General features: G+C 47.0%; 2 protein-coding genes across 2 annotated transcripts in view; one reads left to right on the top strand and one right to left on the bottom strand.

Annotated features, from left to right (window-relative positions):
- SLC5A10 (solute carrier family 5 member 10) overlaps nt 1–25,945 on the bottom strand; it is a 73,968-nt gene that overhangs the window by 22,229 nt on the left and 25,794 nt on the right. Inside the window, exon 6 of the mRNA XM_053277175.1 lies at nt 24,334–24,469. Within this exon, the coding sequence (XP_053133150.1) occupies nt 24,334–24,469 (136 nt within the window). The remainder of the gene's footprint in view (nt 1–24,333; nt 24,470–25,945) is intronic.
- The window catches only part of FAM83G (family with sequence similarity 83 member G), a 36,992-nt gene that overhangs the window by 3,803 nt on the left and 7,244 nt on the right, over nt 1–25,945 (top strand). Inside the window, exons 2-4 of the mRNA XM_053277172.1 lie at nt 12,717–12,884; nt 20,874–20,998; nt 22,034–23,537. Coding sequence (XP_053133147.1) covers nt 12,717–12,884; nt 20,874–20,998; nt 22,034–23,537 — 1,797 coding nt within the window. The remainder of the gene's footprint in view (nt 1–12,716; nt 12,885–20,873; nt 20,999–22,033; nt 23,538–25,945) is intronic.

The raw sequence follows: 25,945 nt of genomic DNA, 5'->3' as shown, positions 1-25,945 counted from the left end.
CTTGTCCATGCACAAGAACCACAAGAGATCATCACCCTACACCCAGGGCTTGTTCAGTGGAGTAACTTCACACATTCTGCTGCCAGCCACCCAGTGCTGAGAAGTCAGGCAGTGGAGGGCAGTGAAGGCAGCAACGGAAAAAGCCCATCCTCGAGTAGCCATCGGACGAGCTGGTGGCAACTGTATGTATGTATTTGATTTTTATCTTCCAGAAAAATTCTGGATCCTACCCTCCTCCTCCAGCCTATTGCTTCACCTCATACACCAAGATTCCAGAAGCAGCAACCTCAATTTGCAATTAATTTCCCCCCTGATTTTTCACGCCCCTAAATATGTTAGCCATATCTTGCCATCACAACAGAAATTGGGAGTTTCCTTCTAGATATCCCTTGTTCTCTCTGTGTGCCTATAATGTAGGTGAAAGAGAGAACTTGATCTTTTGTTAGGATAGATCTCATTGCTCTGTAAACAAACCTGTTGCTTCCCAGATTCAATGGGGCACGTGTGTTTATGGCTCCCTTTCAACGTTAGGCTGAACGTCATCTGGAAAACAGTGACGACAGGAAAATATACAAGACACTCCAAGGCTCTGTCACTAGTCATTTCTGACTGTGCCCATCATTACATTCTCTCTCAGCCTCTTGCTTCAGCTTCCAAAAGACTGAGCACTGCCCTGTGTCTGGGCAGTCAAGAAGCAGGATAATTTTTCATTTCCAAGGTTGATTAAATCAGCGCTCGCTAGGGAGTTATTCATACCTGGCTTCATGTATCTGAAGAGCGACTCTGCTTTGCAGCAAATTTGCAAAAAGTTTAATTTGGGGGATTAAATTGACAGTTCACATAGCCGTCGGCTCCTCCCCACACTCCCTGGCAGATCTTTTTCCTGTGCGTTCCAAGCAATCGCAAATCACACCACCAAGGAAGAGGCAAGAGAGTGGTTTCTCTCTCTCGTTTGACTGCCTTTGTCACCTCATGTTTCCCCCCCGCCGCCTCCCCCCTACCTAATGGAATCAGCTCAGACAAAAGGGGGCTCAGGTTACATCCATTCTGCAGATCTAAAGTCTATGTAAAACATAGGAAGACACACATTTTGCGCTTTGTGCTTAGAACTCAGAAATTCCTCCTCCCCTTCTGGACTCCCTCTACGGAGTATCACCAATCTGCAACACCATCTCCTCCCCGCCCCCAGCACTTGCAAATCACTTAGAGCAAACCACACCGAAAACAGCTGTCAAACTGTTTTCAAAACACTGAGTTTTGAAAAACGCCGCTTTACTGGCATGACCACCCCATGCATAACAGAGAAACTGCGGGGCATAACAGAAGCCCCGTTTCCTATCCTCCCCCTCAAGTCTCTGAAACTAGAGGATTTTTTAAAGCCGGACATATTTCGGGCTAAGCCAGAATGCGCAGCCTCCATTCGGGGGGAAACAAAGTCCTGTCTGTCCTGGTCCCTGATAGTCTGCAGGTACTAAGGGGTAAATCGAGCTAATATGGGGACTGGCACACCCCAATCCAGAGTGGATTCGAAATAAAAGCCCGGTCTGTAAAGCCTCCAGGTTTGCCAACTCTGACTGAAGCTATTCCGGGAGATCTTTCCCCCTAAATATTTTCTACAGGGGTGTAGCAAGGCTGAAGTAGGCCCTGGGACAGAAGTGAAGATGGGCCCCTGCCCTCCTGACTTCTTCTGCAAAAAGATTTTCTCCAAAACCAAGCCTTTCAAGTCTCCAGACTTGCTTTCCAGAATCACTTGGAGAGTGATACAGATTCTTAGACCTAGAAACTCCAGGCCAACCCCTGCACACTATGTGTTGGTGAAAGAAAGGCTCATGCCGGGATGAACCTTGATCATACAAGAGCTCAGAAAGGATCACGTTAGGTTAGATGTGTTTTTCAGAAGGACAATAAAAGCAAAGCCACATTCCACTTAAGGGCAAAGTTCCCTGCAAATGCCTTCTCTGATGGTGTGAAAGATTACATCATCCTGGTCTGCCCACAACACAGAATGTCTGCGTGGCACAAAGCCATTTGGATTCGGGAAATAAAGAGAAGGGAGAGGGGAAAAGGCTGTCAAGATAAATTACTGTTTGAGTATAGCTTCGCTCAGGCTATGATGGATGTCAGTCACATTCTGACATAAACACATCTTTAAACACATACAATTGGCTTATACCGAGTCAGAGTTGCCATGCCCCCCGGAATTCTGGGTTCCACCCAGATTTCAAGCATCTTACCAGGATTGCTTAATTCGCCTGGATTTCAGCTTTCATTTTTTTTTAAAAAAAAGCTAGCCCTTGTAGAAGCAGAGTTATGGAGCAAAATGTGCAGTTACTCTTCTGCTCAAGTTCCACTGGACTTGGATTAAGAGAGAGCAAAGGGTTTTATTCTACTTTTTCCGAAAAGGTGGAGCAAACAGGGGGAGGCACTGACGTAGAATCATTAGCATGATAAGAGGGATACTCTCTTTAGAAATGCAGATGTAGCTCTTTAGGAAGCTCTCCCCCCTCCACCCCTGCATTGGCTAGAAGGGAAACACGGAGGCATGCCATGTGAACTTGCATCAAAACAAAACCTGAGAGCAGAGGGGAGGGGCTGCTTCCCTCAATGCTGCGAGTGTAGTTCGAAGTGGCTTTGCTCAACATTTACCCCCGAAGCATGAAGCCAGGTGCGAACAACTCCCTGGAAGCTTTCCACACAGGGTTTTTAAAAGTCCTTTAACTCGCATTTCATCTGGAATGGAGGGGCTGCGTTCACATATTGGCCAGATTTACCCCAAAGTCCCTGCAAGTTATCAGGGAGCAGTTCTCACACAATTTGGGGTTTTCACTGCGCATAATAGTGTAGCCCGGTTTATATCCAGGGTAAAAAAATCCACTATTTGCAGAGGTTTTTTGGACAACTTCGAGTTTGCAGTAAAGCCTCCTCGCAAACTCACGGTAAAACCTGCAGTGTGTAAAAGTCCCTGGGGACCCAAATTTGAGAACAAAGAATGAGTCCATATAGAAAACGTTTGCGCTACACCAGGGCTGCACAACTTCAGTTCTGGTTTTGGACTACAACCCCCATCATCCCCAGCCACAGTGGCCAATAGACAGGGATGATGGGAGTTGTAGTTCAACATCTGCAGGAGAACCAAAATTGTGTAGCCCTGCCGCTCTACGCTGATCTAGCGCTCTCCCATGCAAAGAGGAGATCGGAATCCAGAGCCGCAAGTAAAGAGCAATTACTCAACTATTGCATCACAATTAATCGCTTCTTAAATTAATTGTAAACACAGAACAAGTACTTGGGTGTTGTGTCAACCAGCTAAATCATTTTTAGTTGGTTAATCATCTGTTTTTGAGCCTATTGATTTATTCAGTTTACCAAGACCTCAGAATAGGTGCCTTTAAGAGCTCCGTAAGAGGACTTACAATATAACAGACAAAAGAGCAGCCACTCCTTGCTAGACAGCAAAGCTGTCTTTATTTCCTTTTCCATTCTATTACAGTAACACACCAGGACCAAAATAGCCTCAAAAAGTAAACAAGTGTGTCCTTAATGCTAGGTCTCTAGGTCAAATTCCACCCTCTAATGAGGACAACAAAAAAGCTCGCTTAAACTGCCCATTAAAAGTTTGCTATCCTAGTTTTGGTTTGCTTTAAAAGTGCTTAACATGACAAGAGATTCGGCACATTAGAGCCTGGCCCTTAGAAACATCCTGTGTTGAAAGCCATGACTGATCAATGGAGCCTCCATCTGCAAAGGCAGTATCTCTCTGAATAGTAAATTATTTATTTTATTTTATTTTATTTGAAATCTTTATACCCCGCTCCTCCGGGACACGAATGCTCGGGGAGACTCACAACATTAATAAAACGGATACAATGTAAAACATGAGTCTGATAAAAGTAAACAAATTAAGTTAAATGCCCAGATTAAAACAACAATTAAAATGACAATTTTTTAAAAGTTTAAGATTAAAAGTTATTTAAAAAGCTGAAAACTGAGAACTATAAAAACTAAATAACCTACCAGATATAAGCAGCAGATAAAACATTAACAAGCCTCTCTAAAAAGATGTGTTTTAAGTTGTTTTTTAAAAACATGTGAAGGAGCATGGTGAACCTCTTTGGGGAGGCCGTTCCAAAGCTGAGGGGCCACAACCAAAAAGGCCCTGTCTCTTGTCCCCGCCAACTCTATCTCTGTTAGTGGCGGGGCCATGAGCTGGGTCTGAGATGATGAACGGAGGGCCGTGGCAGGTTCATATGGGTGAATGCAGTGACAGAGAAGGACACTGACTTCATGCCCTGTTTGTGATACATCTGATGAACATAGGATGCTGACCTAGACAGACCTTGGCACTGTACCAGCAGAGCTATTATATTTTTAGTTATGATGACTAAATGGAGCTTCCATGCTCAGGAGCAGTCTGCCTATGCATATCAGATGCTGGGGACAAAACACCAAGTATGAGCTGTTGATTGCATGTGCTATATCTGTGCTGATATACAGCAGAAAAAGAGGCAGGTTCTATACAAAGTTTAGAGGCTCACAACAACCCCCAGGAGTTTAAAAAATCAGAATTTCTGTGAGATCAGTTGATTTCACCCACTGCTTTTTAATAACCCCAAAGCAACAACATAGATTAAAAGGTTCCTCTCCCTGGCACAATCAGTTTTTCCCTACCTCTCCAAAAAACAGCCGATCTTGGTTAGTAATTACAAGATGCAAAGCGTTTGGCAGTCTAGAGATGAAAAGATGGAAGGAAGGAACAGGTGTGCTTAGCAAACACAACTTTTGCTTCCCCAACAGGTAAAGCTTCAGATTTAATTATAGGGTTTGGATGCCCAGCAGACAAGAACTTAAAAGCCTCCTTTAAGTAAGTGAGAAAGTGGGGAAAGAGATGGAACGAGACCTGTTTTTCCCAGAACCAAAATTATTCCATTATTTCATGCCGATTAGAGGGGGAAATTGAAGGTTGCATCGCCACAACTTCCTCGTGCTAGGAGTCTGCTCCATAAACAACCTGGAAAGAATCTAAAGCCTCGGCCATATTAAATGCACCCTCCTTTCTTAAACAGCTAATCCATTCAAAAATGCAGACCAACAGCATATTCTGAATACCCGGACAGCTTGTTAGAATTCAGGGAAGAGAAGAAAGAGATCTGGAAACAGACCAGTTCAAACTGGAAAGAAGAGTATTTTGACACTAGGAACCCCCTGTATTTTATGCTGGTCTATGACCGTAATAAAGATTAAAGGGAGACCCAAGTTCAAATCCCCATTCAGCCATGAGACTTGCTGGGTGACTCTGGGCCAGTCACTTCTCTCTCAGCCTAACCTACTTCACAGGGTTGTTGTGAGGAGAAACATAAGTATCTAGTGCACCGCTCTGGGCTCCTTGGAGGAAGAGCGGGATATAAAATGTAGATGATGATGATGATTGATTGACACTGGGAAATGATGTACACTGGTTTTCACATTCAGGAAACACAAAGAGATTCTTGGCAGGGCCAGCTACAAGCGAAATCAACAGCTAATTTCCTTGGATTCTGGATGCTTAAGCATACATTCCAGCTTGGCTTTTATTCATCAGGGACAGTCCCTGTTTTCTGGTCACTGTCCCTGGAAAACCTGCTTTGCCCTTAGTTTGTCTTTGGGGAAGGTTTGGTTGCACTTGGTGCTCAGATTCCAAGCAGGCAGAGAGACGGTCCAGCCCCCTTAGCTCTTGCAATGATCCCTTCAGCAACTGCCTTCCGGATGCTATGAGGGGCACAATTTGACTACAACTGGGAAAACTCAGGTTTAGGCCTTCCGAATGTCATTATTTATCAGGATACTGTACTTCTGTTTGTTGGGGTTTATAATTATTTAGCAAAGCACCAAAAGAAGCTACCCACTCCAGTTACAGAGTAGAGCCCTGAGTTTAGTTGTTGCAGTTATTTAAAGAACACGCATGGAGATTGTTGTACAATCCAAACTAAATAGATTTATTGGTGAAGTGCATTTGAATTAGGAAAGACCTAGTCCTATCTATCAGCTACATTAGAAAGAAAGAAAGAAAGAAAGAAAGAAAGAAAGAAAGAAAGAAAGAAAGAATAGGTTTGTAGAGAGAGCTGTTTCCATCTGCTCTCTAAGAGGAAAGGAAGAGCACTGACTCACAAGAGGAAGTACCTGAGAAGGAGTCAAAGCAGGGGTTATAGAGCAGAGGCAAGCAGGGGCAGGTAAGGAGACCCTCACTAGCTGCCTCTACCCCCAATGCCCCTAGGGGTCATTAAGGTAGTTGGTGCAAAAGGTCAATGCACTGGAACTCCATCTCCAACACCTTTCACCTCTCAATCAACCCCAAAGCAGTTTACAAATGTAGCAGAAGCTATTATTTATTTATTATTATTATTATTTAGATTTCTATACTGCCCTTCCAAAAATGGCTCAGGGCGGTTTACAAAGAGAAATAACAAACAAATAAGATGGCTCCCTGTCCCCAAAGGGCTCACAATCTAAAAAGAAACATAAGACAGACACCAGCAACAGTCACTGGAGGTCCTGTGCTGGGGGTGGATAGGGCCAATTACTCTCCCCTTGCTAAATAAAGAGAATCACCATGGTAAAAGGTGCCTCTTTGCCCAGTTAGCAGGGGACAGTAGTAAAGCAGTGTTAATGTGGGGGTCTTCCTTCCCCCATAATCTGAGCCCCTTTTAAATTGGTTGTTATAATTGTTATTCGAATTTATAAACTACTTTTCAACCAGCAGTGCATAAAAGCTTTTTACAAAGCATAAGAATAACGTTCCCTAGACAATCTAAAAGGAAGCACAAGGCAGACGCTAGCAACAGCCACTGGGAGGGATGCTCTGGTGGGCTGAAGACGAGGGACCACTGCTCTCCTCCAGCTAAACAGAAAAGAGCCGCCATTTTGAAGGGGCCTCTTGGTCCAGTTAACCATTGTTAGTGTTCCCAACTTCTGCCTCTTGAGTCTGGTTCCAGACAGTAAACTTTGCTGAATCAGTTGCAAGAATTCTGTTGTAAGAACCACCAGGCCCACTGGGAGATTAAACTGCCCAACCCACGTTCTGACACTTTAAAACAAGAAAGCCGGCTTTCCAGGGTTTTAAAATCGGTTTTAATATTTTAACCCAGTTTCAGGATTTTTAATTATTGCGATTGCTTAATTGTTGTTTTAAAATATTTTTAAATTGTTAATTGTTGTTATATTGTTTTTAATTTTTGTTTTAGCTCTTTACTGTTTTAATGGTTTGTTTTAATTGTAAACCACCCTGAGCCATTTTGGAAGGGCAGTATAAAAATCAAATAAATAAATAATAAACTGCTGGTGTCCGCTTTGGAAGCGGGGTGCAGAACCTGCACCCAGTGTCCAAGGACTACCCACTGGCTGGGTTCAGATGCAAGAAGAAAGCAGGGGTTGTGCTAATCATAGTTAAGTACCCACATCATGGTTTGAGCTTCCTGGTGTACAAAAGGCGACCCAGGCTTGGGAGTGGCTTGTCTGCTTTGGTTTCTCATCTGGCTGGGACACAACCCAGCCAGTTCTCCGTCCCCACTCCACCAACTGGCAAAAGCAGAAAGAATTATGCAAAATAAGCAGCCAGATGCGAAGTCCCTTCATTTGCACTCTGTATACAAGTACAAATGCATTATTTATACCGAACATACATTGCTGTGTAAATTATAATTTTGCTGGCCTTTAAGGTGCTGCAAAACCCTCAATTGTTTTTGTGGCTTCAGACTGACACCACCTCTCTGCTACCTCTCTGGAAGTGCTTTTGTTGGCCTATTACTTTGAGTTACCTGAGTACAAATCTCTTTGCTTTTAAGTGCAGAGTTTGCAAAGCTCTGGGAATTTTCCGTGTGCACCACAGAAAAGCCAGAAAAAGAAAAAGAAGACGCAATCATGCCACTTTGCTGAGAGGTCTCGAAAGATTGTTTTGGTGCCTGCAGAAGGCCAAGCAAGCAAAGCCAGCTTCCCTTCAACAAACAGGCGAGCAAACAGAACTGCCTTAGCAAGCAAACTCGGGATGCTGTTTATCTAGCTGGGTTTGATCAGTATGGCCTCTGAGTTAATCCTGTTGCCACACAGCAGTGCCCCTCTCCAAACATTCATAGGAACACAGGAACATAGGAAGCTGCTTTATACCAAGTTATGATACTCCACCGGGCGACCACACCACCCAGGACATCATCATGCTCCACCGGGCGACCACACCACGCAGGACAGACTAAAGAGCATTTGTGGGGCACCAGGGGCTGTGGAGGCCCTGGACTTCAGCCCCAAAGTCCAGGGGGAAGAGCGCCTCTGAGTCAGACCCTTGGTCCATCTAGCTCAGTATTGCCCACACAGACTGGCAGTGGCTTCTCCAAGGTTGCAGGCAGAAGAGGCTCCCAGCCCTATCTGGAGATGCCTGGGAGGGAACTTGGGACCTTCTGCACGCAAGCAGGCAGATGCTGTTCCACTGAGCGATGGCCCCATCCATATCTTACAGTGCTCACACTTCTAGTCTCCCATTCACATGCAACCAGGGTCTCCCAGTTAGATATATTTATTTCCTACAAATATTGGTGTCTTAACCCAGAGCATCTTGAGCTTGTCTGCTTCCAGACCATGCTCTTTGGTGCTGAATCTCAGCAGAAACACAAAAGAGAAACCAGGAACAGCCACCAGGAGGGATGCTGGGCTGGAACTGGGGAGGAGGACTAGGTGCTTTCCCCCTGCTAAAGAGAAGAGAAGCACCACTTTGAAAGAAGCCTCTTAGTCCAGTTAAACGTTGTGTAAAAGGAAAGTTGTGCCCTCGAGTTGGTGTCGACTCCTGGCAACCACAGAGCCCTGTGGTTATCTTTGGTAGAATACAGGAGGGGTTTATCATTGCCATCTCCCCCACAATATGAGAGGCTGCTGCTGCCTGATATAGGTGTTTCCAGCGGAGAACTGGAACCGGCAACCTCTTGCTTGCTAGTCAAGTCATTTCCCCACTGCGCCATTAGGTGGTCTTGTCCCAGTTAGCAGCAGTTAATTTCATGTACACGGCATGCTTTGTACATATGCAATGGGCTATATAAAGGTTATAGATTATTATTTTTATTAACAACAAGCATGATTCAGGAGCTGTGGAACACGTGCAAAGGTGCTCTACGTGATGTGGCAGAGATGGAAAGCTTGCTTAAGTAGGTCAAGGAGAGATGGCCCAGATCGAGCAATAATTGTTTAGAGCTTGGCTTGCTGGCTTACCCAAGCCACTTAGAGCGTTCTCGCAGGCCTGTTTCCCAACTGGTTCCACGCAGGTAACACGTCTCTGCCTCCCGCAGAGAGGGAGGAAACAATGCTGAGATAATGAGCAGGCTGAGCACAAGAGGGCCTTTGATATGTTGGGATGAAAGGCTCCGTGTGCAGTACAAACCAGAGGATTAAAAACGCCATATGTGAGTTGGGCGAGGAAGGCTTGTTCTCCGGGACATGATCCGTGTTGGAGATCTGACTCCACAGGCATTGACTCTTAACCCCAATTGCCTCCTATTGGCAGGATGGCGGAGTGGTTAGAGTGTCGGACTAGGGCCGGGAAGTCCTGAGTTCAAATCCCCATTCAGCCATGAAGCTCATTGGGTGATTCTGGGCCGGTCATGTATCTCTCAGCCCAACCTACCTCACAGGGTTTTTGTGAGGATAAACATAACCACGTACACCGCTCTGGGCTCTGTGGAGGAACAGCAGGATATAAAATAAAATATAATAAATATTGACCATTAGGATTAGTTAAGGCAGAGAATGCAGGACTGTCCTCTTGTTTTCTCTTCTATCTTGTTCTCTGTTTTAAGCCTCTTGTGACTGGGAGAGACTGATACTCTTAGGGCGCTCCCTTCTCTGTTCTCACTCTGCTTCTGCTTCTTCCTTTCACTATGAGGTAGCTAGTAGTAATACAGTGTGCAGGCTTCCTATCTCAGTTTGAAACACCTTCAATTAAACTTTTGTTTATCTGAAGCCCTTAAGCAATAAATTGCCTCCAGATCTCCTCCCTGGGCTCTGGGGGTTGACTCAAATTCTCCCCTATGATCCATCCAGTGTTGAGCACTTTCAAGGCCCAGGTTATTCCCAGATAAGTCTAGGATTGGAGGAAGAGGAAGAAGAAGAAGAGGACGCCCCATGCAGTACGCAGAAGGCAGTGAGTGCAGAGAGCGCCCGATGGCCAAACAAAATCCCCAGCTGTGACTGTTCTTCCTCAGGGGAAACTATGGAATCACAGTCATGCATTGAAGGTCTATTATGTACCGTCAATCCACTGTAACACACCACTGTTAAAATGTATGTCACTGTTAATATGGAGCAATCTTGCAGCATTGTAGTTAGGGTTACTGAGAATCCATATTAGCCCATTTGTTCGCTGTGCAGTTCCAAAAAGCTGATATTGACACCTACTTGTTTCTGCCATCCATTGTGTGTGTATGTGGGTGGGGTGGAATTCATCACAAACAGGTCAGATACAAACACTCTAGGTTTGTCCAAGCTCAGTGCAATAGAGCGAATTTTTGCAAACACTCCAGGACAACAGGACGGAGCTGCTTTGATGCTGCCCGGTTGCTAAGGGCTCTCTGCATTATGCTGCAATTGTCTTCATAAGAGTTTTGTAAGCTGTTCTGAATCTGTTTCAAAAAGGTAAACACCTTTTAAAACAAATACATAAGATAAGCAAATGCTATACACAGAGGGTTGATTGGCAGCCTCTATGCAGAAACCTAGACTCCCTCTCTTCCAGGGGCCTAAAATACAGCACCTCGGATGTGTCCGCAAATGGCCCCATTCATATAAAACCCCTAATCGTTTCCTCAAAATGTGCTCTTCCTATCTTCCAGTGGCCTAGGCCAGGGGTTTCCAGTCTTAGGTCCCCTTTGGGGACCCCATCATCTCCCATCATCACCAGCCACAATGGCCTTTGACCTGTTAGGTAAAGGTAAAGTGTGCCGTCAAGTCGATTTCGAATTCTGGCGCCCACAGAGCCCTGTGGTTTTCTTTCCAGGAGGCTACAACAAGCCTTCCAGCATCGGGGGCCTCCCTAGAATGCCCTACACACTTGCACAGGACTTTCTGGGACTTCCGGGAGCCAGGAGGCCCCTCCAATCCCCACCACCACTACCAGCTCCGTGACAGAGCCGGTAATTGTGTGGGTGGCCGATCTGGCCGCCCAGGGAGGGCGGAATGCTCATGTGTGGGGAGAGTGGGTCAATCCCGCTCTCCCCGCACAAGCTCTGCAGGCTCTCCAAACTGCTCATGTGGAGAGCCTCCCTATTGTCATGTGTAAAGTTGGGAAATGGAGTGGGGCGGTAGTCCGCAGTAGGTGAGGAATCCATGACAGCACTACACACAACTTATGAGACAAGGTTAAAAATGGAACTTGTATATTAGGAAGTGTTGGGATATAAAGTCTGGGTGTTTAATACTCGGGTAAAGGGTTAGGTAAAGAGACCCTCTGCAACTCATGGAGGACAATACTGTCTACAGATTAAATACAAGTTGTTTGGACAGCGCAAAGTTAATGTGCATAATATGCATAATGCAGTTAATTTGCATCATAGGCATAATAGACAAGCCAATTTGCATAACATGCAGATCAGGGTGCCCGGATTTGGAGAGCTTGAATATGGCACCCCTATAAGGAAGGGAGATCTTTATTAGAAAAACCACTGGCGGAGTGAAAGCACCCCTTTTGCTACAGATTGCAGGCTCCATGGCCACAAAAATAACCTGGTCCGCAACGACACACGACTCAGCATCACGTGCTGTTCAGCCCTGTCTCCTGCTCGCCAGGCACACGCCTGCCTCTGGGCACACTTCATCCTTGCTCCCGAGATTATGACCATGGCTTGCTCACTGGCATGTTCAGAAGGCTTTCTTCACACTTCTCCTAAAAACCCGCCCCTTTCTCTCCGTCCAGTGCATGAAAGTACATGCCGCGTTCTCCCACAGGATGACAGCATGTGCCGTCCATAGCCATGACCTGGAACAAGCTGGGCTGGAAAGAGACTGAGTGCGGAGCAGAGATGGAGGAGTGTGATGCTCTCCACCTGAGGGATTTGCAGCGTCATAAACCACAGCATGCCAAGAACACTTCTACACGATGCCCACACTTAAAGAGAACCATCTAGAGACAATTTCACCGCCAAAGAGAAGAGAATCTAGAAATGCAAGCGGCTCCTACAGGAGACTGACTAAGAACTACAGAAGTAGGCAGGCCCAAGCTTGTGGAAGAAAAAGCAGGCTTCAAGTGCAACACAACTTGGCAAAGAAGTCTACAGAAGATCCTAGTTCTTAAGAATTCTTATATGCATGAGGCTACCTGTCTACTGTCTATACATAAAGGGCCTAAAAGAACAAATAAACCAGTCTTTGTCAAGTTCCTCTTCCTGGTCGCCCCAAAGGCAGTTCTTAAACTGCCACAGGTGACTGGCTATTTACAAGCCTGGCATAAGAAACACATGAATAAAGTATGTGAAAAGTAAGTATATGCCAGGGAAGTGCACACTTCACTTACAAGTAGCCCTCTAGCTAAGGTTACATGCTGCCCTGTTGCCCTCTGATTTTCTGAGGTTCGAAATGTTTGATTTCGAACCTATTGGCCCTCCTAGGCTAGGTCAGCATGAACTGCAAGGCCCTGCAGAGATTATATTCCACAACGGTTGTCCAAAAGATGTGAATTGTATCCCTAATGCCTCTGCTCTTCTTTTCCACAGGTCGTTGCTGTAGTCATGGACATGTTCACTGACGTGGACATCTTCAAAGACCTCCTGGACGCAGGGTTCAAGCGGAAAGTGGCCATCTACATCATCCTGGATGAGTCCAACTTGAAATACTTCCTCCAGATGTGCGAACGAGCGCAAATGCACGCCGGGCACCTAAAGGTAATGCAAACTCCGGTCCCAAAGCACAAGACATGTTTGCCTGTTTGTAACAAAGAAAGCCACAGACGTCTGCCTCTTCAAAGAGACGGGTTTATTTCTTGTAAGATGTTGGTTGCAACAAAGAGGAAGGCATTCTAGGAACATGGGAAGCTGCTGTCTACCGAGACAGATCCTTGGTCAACCTAGCTCAATATTATCTACACTGATTGGCAGCAGCTCTGGCAACTAGCTAGCTTCTCACTTCATCCTCACCACAGCTTCCCAAAGCTCTGTGGCCTTAACTTCAAACAAGGTGGCCGAAGTCACCACCGTGACTTCTGCCATCTTCAGACTCTCCTACAAATCCATACAGGAAAATCCTAGATTTGTGAGCAGATCTAGCATAGAAGAACATAAGAACAGCCCTGCTGGATCAGGCCCAAGGAGGCCCATCTAGTCCAGCATCCTGTTTCGCACAGTGGCCCACCAGATGCCGCTGGAAGCCTACAGGCAGGAGTTGAGGGCATGTCCTCCCTCCTGCTGTTACTCCCTTGCAACCACAATTAATATTAATTATGAGCACATTCTGAGGCTTCATTATGAGCACATTTCGAGGCTTCATTATGAGCACATTTCGAGGCTTCATTATGAGCACATTTCGAGGCTTCAGAATGCTTCACCTATATTCCATAATCCCTACCATCCCAGTAAGTTAGGCCAGGGGACTCTGTGCATTCGACAGGAACACAGGAAAGCCACAGGGTGGGGTATTGGGTGGGGATGTAGCTTCTTTGGAATTGCAGTTGTGTCTCTTTGTCATTCCTTCTTTTAAAAAAGGAACAAGTTCCCAGCTCTTAAGAGTATGAAGATATGCTTGAGGGTGTGTGAGCGATGCCTATAAAAACCTCAGAAGGCGGCTGGGCAAGGGGTGGGTGTCGGGGAAGAAGGGAGCTGAATAAGATTTCTAGGGATCAGAGGAGTGGGACTTCTTCAGTGCCCCCTAAAAGCCCCTTGCCACCTCCCACATCTACCAGTATCTAAACTAAGAGATGCACAATGTCAACAACAGCAAAATAATGCATGTGAAAAAAATACAAACTGGCACAAGCTCATAGGGTTGCAGAACAGAGCTTCATTTGGTGCAGAATTTCAGTCTTTTTCACCCAGAACACAAGTATTCTAGACAATTATTATACCCATTTTGCAGATGAGGGGAGATGATGGTGAAAGAGAGAGAGGCTTGACTAAGACCACATGATGAGATCATGGCCCAGGCTCTGCAGGAAGGAAGGGGCCAAATTTATTTATTTATTTTATTTTACATTTGTATTCTGCTCTTCCTCCAAGGAAGAGCCCAGAGGATACTTAAGAATTCATGTGCATTTAAGAATACTTAAATTTCTCCTCACAACAACCCTGTGAAGTAGGTTAGTCTGAGAGAGAAGTGACTGGCCCAGAGTCACCCAGCAAGTCTCATGGCTGAATGGGGATCTGAACTCGGGTCTCCCCGGTCCTAGTCCAGCACTCTGACCACTACACCACCCTGGCTCTATCCCGGATCAGCAGTTGATGTGGTAATCCAAATCTGTACCATGACAAGGGAGAGGAAACTCTGCACCTTTGCCAAGAGGAAATGCTGAAATTTAACCTGCTTTGAGAAACATACATATGAACACCTGAAGCTGCCTTCTTCTGAGTCCATCTAGTTGGGTCCATCTAGTTCAGGATTGCCTACACTGACCGGCAGCAGCTGTCCAGAGTTTCAGCGGAGGTTTTTGCCAGCCCTACCTGGAGATGCTGCCAAGGCCTGAACCGGGTCTCTTCTTCACACAAAACACTTTGGTTGTGGCCCTGAAATGAGTTCAGAGCTCCTGCTTAATTGCTTATGAACTGCCTCACCCTGAAACAGACCATTGGTCCACCCAGCTTTGTCCTACCCATTCTGAGTAGCAACAGCTCTCCAATGTATCACACCGTTCCCAGATCAGGTGACCTTTTCTTTGAGGTCAAACCCCCAAATCCTCTTTAGTCTGTCCCGGGCAGAGCGGTTTCCCGGTGGAGCATGTTGATGCTTAATTTGCAGGGGGGGGGGGGGCATCCAAAGGCCTTTGGGTCCAGGCTCTAAAATTACCTAGGTGCACCTCTGCTTATAGCCATCAAACCAATAGCCAACCATCAGACGAGAGCCACAGGAGCCCACCACAACATAGGGATGAGGTGTGATGGTTGGCCAAACTCTTGCACAGCTGTAGGATGCCCACTTTATCCTGAAACAGCTGCATCAGCGGAAAGAACGTGCGTCAGCAAAGCATCCCCACTCCCCCATCTCTGTGCCAGCTTCCCTTGGTTCATGCACACAAGGGCCAGAGGGCTACTCCTAGAGCAACAGCGGAATCAACTTTCACACTCAACAAGCTCTGGCAAGCAGGTGCAAAGGGTCAACCCGTCTGCTTGGGAAACGGTGTCAGTGAGCTGAGCAACCAGAGGGAGTTGTTTGCAGAGTGATTCATCTCAGCCTTTGCAGAGAGGATTGCATGATTCCCCCCGCCACTCACCTGTCTTCGGGTGTTTGCTTCTGCTTTTCTTCCTATTGGGAGATTAAGCAAACAGATCTTACTTAATGAGGAGGAAGCTGGACATTTCTGCTGCTGTGGGGCTCTGGGGTTGTTGTCATTTTTTGTTTTGTGCTCATCTGGGTGTTGCCTGAAGCACACCTTGGGCCCTTTTGTGTGCTTCTGAGAAGGCAGGGCTTAGACTGCTGGGTCAGACTCTCAAGTGGAGGCACGCTGGCCAAACAGCATCTGGTTAACCCAACAAAACTGATCCGTCCATCCACCCACGGTGATGTCATCAGTCTGTACAAAAAGAGCTTTGCATCAGGTGTGAGAAAAATGCAGCCAGAGAAAAGTCCAAACATCAACGAAACTAAGCAAATCCAGGAGTCACTGGACTCCTGAGTCACCAGAGAGTTTTCACAATGGAAGTAAGAAAGAAGTGAGGTCCCCCAGGGATCTGTACTGGTTGTTTTTAATTTATTCATAAGTGATCTAGAAGTTGGGGTAAGCAGTGAGGTGGCCAAATCTGCAGAAGATACCAAACTATTTAGGGTAGTGAAATCCAAAACAGACTGTGAGGAGCTCCAAAAGGATCTCTCCAAACTGGGTGAGTGGGTGACAAAATGGCAAAAGTCATTCAATGTTGGCAAGTGTAAAGTGATGCACATTGGGACGAAAAACCCCAACTTCAAGTACATGCTGATGGGATCTGAGCTGTCGGTGACTGACCAGGAGAGGGATCTTGGAGTTGTGGTGGACAGCTCGTTGAAAATGCTGACTCAATGTGTGGCAGCTGTGAAAAAGGCCAGTTCCATGCTAGGGATCATTAGGAATCTTTTACATGATCCCCATCTCTTCCACTATTCCTGCAGATATTCATATTATTTATTGATACAAAAACTTACTAGCCGGCTAGTTTTCCACGCAGGGCTTTTAAAGCCCTTTCGCTCGCATCTTCTCTGGAATGGAGGGGATGCGTTGACATATCGGCCAGATTTGCCCTGATTGGAGCACTGAACAAGATGATACAAGAATTCTCTCCACCACGACCACATTATTAATTATTAAGAATACGCGAGTACAACTTTCCAGCAAACAAATCTCAAAGTAGTTTCCACAGCAAAAGGAATAAGAAAAAGAGAAAACAGAATAAGAAGATGGTTCCTTGTTCCCAAAGGACTTGAAGTTAAAAACCCAAGAGTTTTTGAAATGCTCTCCCTCTGCTCAATACGAGAGCACACACACACCCCTTGTAATGGTGCCTCTTGGGCCAATTAACAGAAGTTTGGCGGCCTTCTTTCCCATGCGTCCACATGGCACATACAGGACACCGATCCACAAAAGCCGACATGCAGGTTTTGCAACTCAGATGATCCAAATCTTTGTTGTACGCAGCATTCCCACAAACAGCTTTGCTCTACCTCATGCTCTCGATTCAAAAGCACAGATATTTCTCCGAGCAATACCATGCAGATAGCCTTGCCATGTCCCCCAGAATTTAGGGTAGCCCCCAGATTTTTATTATTCTAAACTGTTTAGAGACTTGGGTAGGATGCCTCTGAGTACCAGTTGTAGGGGAGTGACAGCAGGAGAGAGGGCATGCCCTCAACTCCTGCCTGTGGCTTCCAGCGGCATCTGGTGGGCCACTGTGTGAAACAGGATGCTGGACTAGATGGGCTTCCTTGGGCCTGATCCAGCAGGGCTGCTCTTATGTAGTGGCAGGCAGTATGCAAATCTGTCTGATAAATATCGGATAAATAAATAAATATCTGATAAATAAATAAATAAATACAATAAGTTGCCGCATACTTTGCATAATATTGAATTATAATTTGCATAATTAGGCCAGATCTGAGAAGCTTTAATAAGGCAACCCTACGTGCACATCTGAACCATAACTGCATGCACTGGCTGCATATTACCACAGCTGGCTTCTTTGCACATTAACTTGCACATTGGGGGCAGAGGGGTTGGATTAAACAATGATTTGTTTCAAACTCACTGCCTATCCAGAACACTCCATAGCAGTACACACATATATTTTAGGCCTTTTCCATTGCCCACCAATTTCAGATCACTTTCTCTTTCAGAAGGAAAAAAAAGCCTTACAAAGGGCATCTGAGGAATAAAAATGGCTTAGGGACAAGAACAATGAAATAGCTCAGCCATGGTTCCCCTCTCCAGCACTTCAGATCCATGACTTGCAGCTCCCCCTGTGTGTTTCCAAAGCACTTCAGAGCTGTAACATCTCCTCTCATGTCCCTGACCAATGCAGTGGCATTTTTTAAAATCCACAAATCCATCCTCCTCCTCCTCCTAAATCAAGGGTGTGCAAAATGAAAGTGGCTGTTTAGAAGTTAAGAAATCTGTCTGGGAAACATGCTAGGCATCACTGCAGACAGGAAGGGCAGGAAAAGCCTGAGCTGGGTGTTTTTCAGTACTGCCAGCGATTATCTCTATAGCCTTTGGCAAGTCACTTAAGACCTGTTCAAACAATCATTTGCCGGAGCTGACTAGCTCCTTAACTTTTCTTCTGCTTTCCCATTTTACTAGTGCAGGCCAATCTATCTTTAGTTAGCACACTCCATTAACATGTGATGCACATGGGAAAGCTGGAACCAATCTAACCATCGCCTAGAATGAGGAGGTAGAATTCTGGACTAGATCACTTCAGTCTGCAGGTGGGAAGTTCATTTCTGAATGCTCCCTCAATCTGCATGTAGTAAGCTAGCCCACATCAGGGAGAAAAGTCTTCTCCTTGATGGGCTAATTGACTACCTAAAGTACAGGGAGCTTTTTGCCCACATGCAGCCTTGACATGGGACAGTCTGGAAATTTTCCACCTCAGTCCACTACCTCCTTCTGCATAAACTGGAGAACAGCAATCAGTTCCTTAATATTTAAAGAAAAAAATATTCCGGGCCTTTCAGTGGGGGGTTGGGGGAGGTAATTACAAGGGAACACAATAAAAGTTCATATAAGTTTTCTTCTTTCATGATGCGAAAACAGGGCTGCACAACATCAGCCCTCCAGCTGTTTTGGGACTACCGCTCCCATAATCCTCAGCCACTGTGGCAAATAGACTAGGCAATATGGGAGCTGTAGTCCAAAATCGGTAGGAGGGCCGAAGACGTTTAGCCCTGTGATAGAACGAGGCCACACAACAATGCTGCAGGGCAGTAGGTTCAGCACAAACAAGAGGAAGGCTGCCTTCTGCACACCACACATCAATACCTAGTGGAACTCACTGCCACAAGATGTTGCAGTGGCCACTAGCTGAGACAGCTTTACATTCAGAGAGTAAGGGAATCGTCCAAAATGTGAACATGAGAAGAAAATGGGAGAACAATTTAGTCAAGGTTCAAGAGGCAACACCAGGAAGTATTCCACACAGGGCTTTTAAAGCCCTTTAGCTCACATCTCCTCTGGAACAGAGGGTGTGTGTTCACATATCGGGCAGATTTACCCCGAAGTCCCTGCGTGTTATTGGGAAGCACTTCATACACAATTCGAGTTTTTCACTGCGCATTAGAGTGCCGCCTGATTTATATCCGAGGTTTAAAAATCCACTTTTTGTGTCGGGTTTGTGGGGGGATAACTTTGAGTTTGCAGTAAAGTCTCGCAGAAAACTTGCAGTGAAGCCTGCTGTGTGGAGAACTCCCAGGCCTTGGAATTTCTATGGTTTAAAAAACCCCTACTCTTTTGCACTGGAAGTCAGAGTGAAAAATCTTACACGGCCAAAGACTGAAATAAAGATTGATTGATCGAGAGTGAAAAATCCATTCGGTTTTAGATGCTCCCCAGTCTTCCCTAGCCTTGCTATCAGAGACCCATTTTTGGTGGAGATACTGGGGACAAAACCTGGGGCCTTCTGCATGCAAAGGGGTCCTAGCTACTATTGAGCTATGGAGCGGTTTGCTACCCCATGATCAGAAGCTAGCAAGAGCAACCTTTTACATCCTCCTCCCTTGGCAAACCAGGGCAAATTCCTTGCAAGGAAGGGCCGCCCTGCTCGGCCAGACAAACGTCGCCGCCATTAATCTCAGGAGGCTTTTCAAAGGTAAATGCCAGGGATTATTGCTGCTGGGCTGAGCTATTGTTGAGCTCCAGTTACCCAAAAGGTAAATCATGAAACTGATGCTGAAGAGATGAGTCCACACTTGCGCCACTGTCAGCAAGAACACAGCAGCCCAAAGAGAGGCAGCGAGCAACCAAGGGAGGGAGGGAGAGAGAGGCAGGTTCTGCCTCACTCGGATATTTAATTGTCATCCTTCTTGCCAGAGCCAAAGTGAACAGCTAATTTGGTGCTGGTGCTGCATCTAGTTTGAAATTTCAGGGAAGGAGGGGGACACAGCATGCACAGCACACTCTTGGAAAGGAGACTTGGGGGGATTAGGCCAACAATTAGGGAAAGAGATCTTTTCTTTACTGAAAAGGCCTGAAAGGAAGGCGACTCTGAATGTAAGGTGATGCCTTAAAAGGCAGAGGTTCAATACAAGTTGAACCTGCATTTACCCCAAAGAAAGATGACTCTGAATCTAAGACGCCCTCCCCATATTTAACAGGAAAGAACTAGGGGGAACCTCATCATAGATGCAGGTAAAAACGGGCTCCAGCTAACCCCCCTTATGCAATGTTATGAGATTCCCGGATGTGATGATAAGCACTAACTTGGATGGCGTTAGCAAAAGATCAGACCAATCCATGCATGGGAACAGATCTCTTGGACCACGATAGCTGCAATACACCTCATTAAACCGGCTCCTGGGGACAACAGGTCTTTTTGTGAGGCGAGGTGAGGCGGTCACCTCAGATGGCAGAGGACTGAGGCACCAGGGCGCTTTCCAGATTACACACTACAACAGTGTCACTACTGTCCACTAAGTGTGCTTCCGTACTGCCTGTGTTTCGACATTCCGGTCCCTGCGCTGTCTGCAAGGTGCCGTTCACATTTCCAATACCTTCGTTCAGATTTTACCCTTCCGTTTTAGTCCTACAATGTTGCATGTGCGTCGCAAATAAATAGCTGTGTTTTCCCCATTGTAGGAGGGTTGCGCAAGCTATTGACGTTTTCAGAATGGTTCTGCCAAGCTGAAGCATTTTACTGTTGAACAGAGTGTAATCTGGAAAGCGCCCGGCAGACAGGTGGCAAGACGGCCCCTGTCCCAGCATCGGGTAAACTCTTCAGGACCGATTCTACCCTTGCAACCCTCCATCAGGGATTTGTGAAACAGAAAATGCTCCTTCAGACAGGGGTTCTCAAACTGGGGTCCACAGATGTGGTTGAGTGACAATTCCAAAGGGTCTTGTAGTTCAACAACATCTGAGGACCCCAAGTTTAGAACCCCCACCGTTAGGCATAGACCACGCAGTAACCATCTTTCATGAGCTGCTTTCCATTTGATTGCCAGGGCGGCTTCCTACTCACTTCCCTGCTTTCGTTTTGGTTTTTCAGAATCTCAGAGTCCGCACAACAGGGGGCACTGAATTCTTCACCCACTCGGCCACAAGGTTCAAGGGCAACTTAGCGCAGAAATTCATGTTTGTGGACGGTGACAAAGCCATGTGTGGGTCCTACAGGTAGGTGCTTTCCTAGCAGTTTCCTGCAGTGTAGTTACCGTAAGAATTGGCTGGTTTTCCCCTCACCATGCTCGACAGACAGTTCAGTGTTACTCTGAACCCTGCTGCAGTGTCACAGTGAATGAAAGGATTCTTAAGAGCATTTTTGTTCTGGCAGGTCTTTGCGTAATTTAGGGTGAGCATAGGCAGCTGTCTTCTACTGGATGAGACCAAGAAGTTTCCATACATCTGCAGCTGTGCACCTGCTTGCCGCCTGCTCCTTAACCACTCTGCTGGCATGAGCAGGGGAGATACTGTTGGGAAACTGAGAGGGGGCAGAGGCTGAACAGGCATCCGTCAGGGATGCTGCAGCAGTTTCCTGCACTGAGCAGGGTGTTGGAATGGAAGTCCTCCAAGACGCCTTCCACCTTTAAAGCTCCATGATGCTAGGAAGCGGGAGACAGCAGATCAGATCTGGGATCAGATCCTACAACCTCAAAGAACTTGCACGGGGGAAACATCATTGCTTTCAGTGCTGAAGACCATCAGAGTCTACAACCTCCACAACCAATCCACCAATCCTGTCTGATTCATCAGGGGCACCTTTTTAGCAGATTAAAAATCTTTTAAATCCCACAAATCCAGCCAGTTAACTCATTACATGCTGCAGCTCTAGACTTGCATGCAGAGATGTAGCTATAATTGAACAGGGGCAAATATCCCTGTGCCACTGAGGAGAGGACACCACCACGGGGTTGGGGAAGAATTCACTCTTCTGCAGCAAAGATGGGGGTAAGGCAAAGAAGGCAGGGGGTCCAGGGGCCCAACTTCACTTCTTGTCCCAGGGCCCACTTCAGTCTTGCTGCACCCCTGCTTACACAAATAGTTGCAACATCAGCTTCTGCTCTCGCTTGTCAGTATTACACTTTTTAATTGAGATGCTAGCTTGAGTGCACGTTTTATGCTGCCTGCTTTTCATTTGGGCCCTTCATTTTAAGCTTGAAGGAAGGGATGAGCTCTGAGTCCAAAACTAATTCCCATTTTGTTCCCACACAGCTTTACTTGGTCTGCTGCTAGAACGGACAGGAACGTGATTTCGGTCCTCACGGGCCAGGTTGTGGAGGCCTTCGACAAGCAGTTCCAGGAACTGTATCTCATGTCTCGAGGCATCAGTCTGAAGTCCATCCCCGTGGATGAGGAGCCTGAACCAGAGCCCATGATCCTACCATCTATCATGCCTGTGAACCCATCTAACGCCGCTGTCAAGAAAATGGTCAACCCCAAGTATGCCCTCGTCAAGGCGAAGAGCGCCGAGCAGATCAGCAGCAGCCACGCCAGCAGTAACAAGAATCTTGCTGACCGTAAACGGGCTGAAGCCAAGGGCAATGCCATTCCAGAGGGCCGGGTCTCCGAGCGACCGAGCGACATGGTTGAGATGGCGCCCGCTCTCCACCCGGGGCTCGTGAACTTGGAGAAGGCCAACATGTTTGATTACCTGCCCACTTGGGTAGAACCCGATCCAGAACCGGGGAGCGAGATTTTGGGCTACATCAACATTATTGACCCCAAGATCAAGAACATCCAGCTGTCCCAGATCAATCGCATCAAGGTGTGCGATGTCTCCCAAGCCAACGCCCAGCATAAGCAGATGCTCAAGCAGAAAGCACAAGAAGCAAAAAGGAACCACAACAGCCAGCCTGCCTCCAGTTCTCCTCACCAGCTGGAGCCTGCCTCTCCCTCTGTCCCCATGCAGGAGGTCCCGAACCTTGTAGCCAGCCCCATGGACAAGACTCCAAGGAAACTGGAGAATGGAGAAACCTTTGCAACGCTGGCCAGCAGTCAGCATCTAAAGAAACTGGACGTACAAGTTCACGACCAAACAGATGCCAAGGACATTGCTCCTCCAGTCCCAAAACCAAGGACAGTCCCCGTGACAGACCTTACCTCCATGAAAACCGCAAAAGTGGAGGATGGCGCTGCCACAGAGGATGGCCCCCAGGCAGAGGGAGGTGGCACAAATGGAAAGCACAGTGAGAACGCCGCACAGGTTGAAGACCCAAGGAGTCATCACAAACTGAGCAGGCAGACAGCTGTGTCCGCAGAAGCAGTCCCCGGTCCTGTAAATGGGGTGAAAGAGGATGAGGCCGAAGAAGAGGATTTCATAACACTCAGCAACCACGGGAGCTTGTCTGGCAGCTCTGCCAACCACAGTCACCGCCGCTCCAACGCGTCCTCCATTTCCGACGAGTACTTTGAGGTGCGAGAGCATGCTGGGCTCCTCCGGAGGACCAACTCCGACTTCTTCCCCAACGGAAGTGAGCACGACCCTCAACAGCACCCACGCTTGCAAAGGAAACTAAGCGAGCCCCACATGAGCCGAGGCACCTTTGTGAGTCCTTTGGGGAGCCCCCAGCCGATACTCAGCGTGGGTCTGAATGAGGCCTTCCAAAGCAGGCGGAGAAGCGACAGTGTAGAAGAAATTAGGTGTGTTTTGGGAAGGGGCCATAACCTGCATGCTTTACCCGACGGCCACATTACCTGTCCGAGCAATGCTCCACAGGTAGGACTCTCTGTCGTAACCTTCTAAGCTTACGTTTATTGCGCGGGCCTGTAATTACTGAAATGGTTCTCAAGCAGAAAGTATGTCTGTGATAGAAACAAGACCCAGGGAGGATCTAGATTAGGCAGTGGCTTCTCCAAGGTTGCAGGCAGAAATCTCTCTCAGCCCTGCCTTGGAGATGCTGCCAGGGAGGGAACTTGGAACCTTCTGCTCTTCCCAGAGCAGCTCCATCCTCTAAGGGATCTTACAGTGCTCACCCTTCTAGTCTCCCTTTCATATGCAACCAGGGTGGACCCTGCATAGCTAAGGGGACAAGTCATGCTTGCTACCATGAGACCAGCTCTCCTCTCTGCATGCAAAGCAGATGTCCTGCCCCTCTGTTATGATTCCATCCCCAGTTTGAGACACAAGTTACTTTGAATGAAGCCTTTTTGCTTTGTAGGCACCTAGGAAGTTGCCTTGGACCACGTTAGACCCTCGGTCCATCTAGCTTAGTGCGGCTCACACTGTCTGTCAGCAGCCCTGCAGGGTCCCTACAATATATTTCCCAGCTCTGCCTGGAAATGCTGCCAGAGGTCGAACCTGGGATCTTCTGCATGCAAAGCAAGCGCTCTAGTTACTAAGCTATAGATGCTCGTAATTAACATGTGTGTGGATGAAGGGAGTTGTGGTCCAGCAACATCTGGGGACGCAAGCTTGGCAGCCCCTGTTTTACAGGGAGTGCAGTCCTGTCCAGAACAGGTTGGATACCTCCTCCCAGGCAGACCACTGCCTCCCTGGGGCAATCACGCCTTACCTGGATACAGGATCCGACTTATCATCCCTGGCATGATGATAACAATCATGGGCAGCATTTTTAAATAGCTGGCTAGGATGGATCCAGCCTTGGCGTGGCTCAGATTCTTGGCAGAGAGAGATCTTTGCACAATGACCTGTGAGAAAGCAGGAGTGACACAGAGGTGACTTTGGCACAAATTTCACACACATAGTCGGAGCATGGTTGTTTTAGTTATACAGATGTGTTCTGTTGCTTTTCTGTAAAAATGCAGTGGTGTACAAAATACCAACCAAAAACCAATTAAAATGGGAATAAAACACATGACCCTTTTGAGCAGCCAGATTCCTCGCTTGCACTTAGGGCAGGCCTGCTGGATTGGGCACACAGGGACTTTTTTGCTGGCCTAGGGGAAGGGATATCCTGCAGCAACAGCACCCCAGGACGAAAGAGGGTCAGTTCCCTCTTCTGCAAGGGGGGCATCTTCTTTCCTCCCTGAAATTGCCTTACATCTTTTGTGGGGGTTGTAATTATTTAGCAAAATGCCAAGGAAGCTACCATTCCAGTTACAGAGTGCAGAGTTTAGTTGTTGCAGTTATTTAAGGAACACGCATGGAGATCACAGTAGAGTCTAAACCAAACTGATTTATTGGTGAAGTACTTTTGGTATAGGAAAGATCTATCCTATTTATCAGCTACATAATGAATAGGGAGGGAGGGAGGGAGGGAGAGAGACGTCTCCATCTTCTCTCTAGGAGGAAAGAGGGTTGACTCACTACAGGAAGTACCTGAGGACAAGAGTCAAAGCAGGGGTTATAGAGCAGACAGCAGAGGCAAAGCAGGGACAGGTAAGGAGACCCTCACTAGCTACCTCTACTCCCAAGGCTCCTAGTGGTCATTAGGATAGTTGGTGCAAAAGGTCGATGCACTGGAACTCCACTTCCAACAACATCCACATCCTATGCTTGTTTACTTGGAAATATTCCCACAGAGTTCCCTGTGAGGCTTACTCCAAAGTAAACATGCCTAGGATTGCAACCTGAAAGCAACAGCAATTTAAGGAAAGGAGAGGACTTATTATTTGTTGAACATATTTATATACCGACCGAAATCTGCATCTCTGGGCATGTCCCAAAACCTGCGTCTCTGGACTTGGCATTTGTTTGGGGCTAGCATGGACTGGAGGTCCATTGACCAGGCCTGTTTTCTGGCCACTGTCCTTGGTTAAAACTGTGGGTCCCTTGACATGGGGAAAAGAGCCACAGGTGACGAACAATTGCTTTCTTTCATATTTTTAATACTTAATTTTAATGTCACCATGCACTGAAAAGTGAGCTCAGCCTCCCTACACCACATTGTGGCTGAGCTGTCCTGCCTGCCACTTGAAAAGTCCTGCAGCAGCAACAGCAAAGGATGCAGCCCACCCACAGGCCTCTCCTCCCAGTCTTCCACTTCGATTCATCCTGCTGTAGCAAGCAGCAGGACTCTAGTTCTGCCCCATGGCAGGTAGGGGAGGAAGGTGGACAAGAGGGCTGGTGGAGGAATAGGGCAGAACGGGGGCTGCTGAGTCCTCCCTGGCTGCTTCGGCGCTTTTAAAGAGGCAGGCACGATTTCCAGAGGGGCACTAATCCAC

This window comes from Hemicordylus capensis, chromosome 13 (assembly GCF_027244095.1).
Source record: "Hemicordylus capensis ecotype Gifberg chromosome 13, rHemCap1.1.pri, whole genome shotgun sequence".
In the NCBI taxonomy this organism is placed as follows: Eukaryota; Metazoa; Chordata; class Lepidosauria; order Squamata; family Cordylidae; genus Hemicordylus; species Hemicordylus capensis.
The sequence above is the reverse complement of the archived record's forward strand: the minus strand, read 5'-3'. Positions and strand labels throughout refer to the sequence as shown.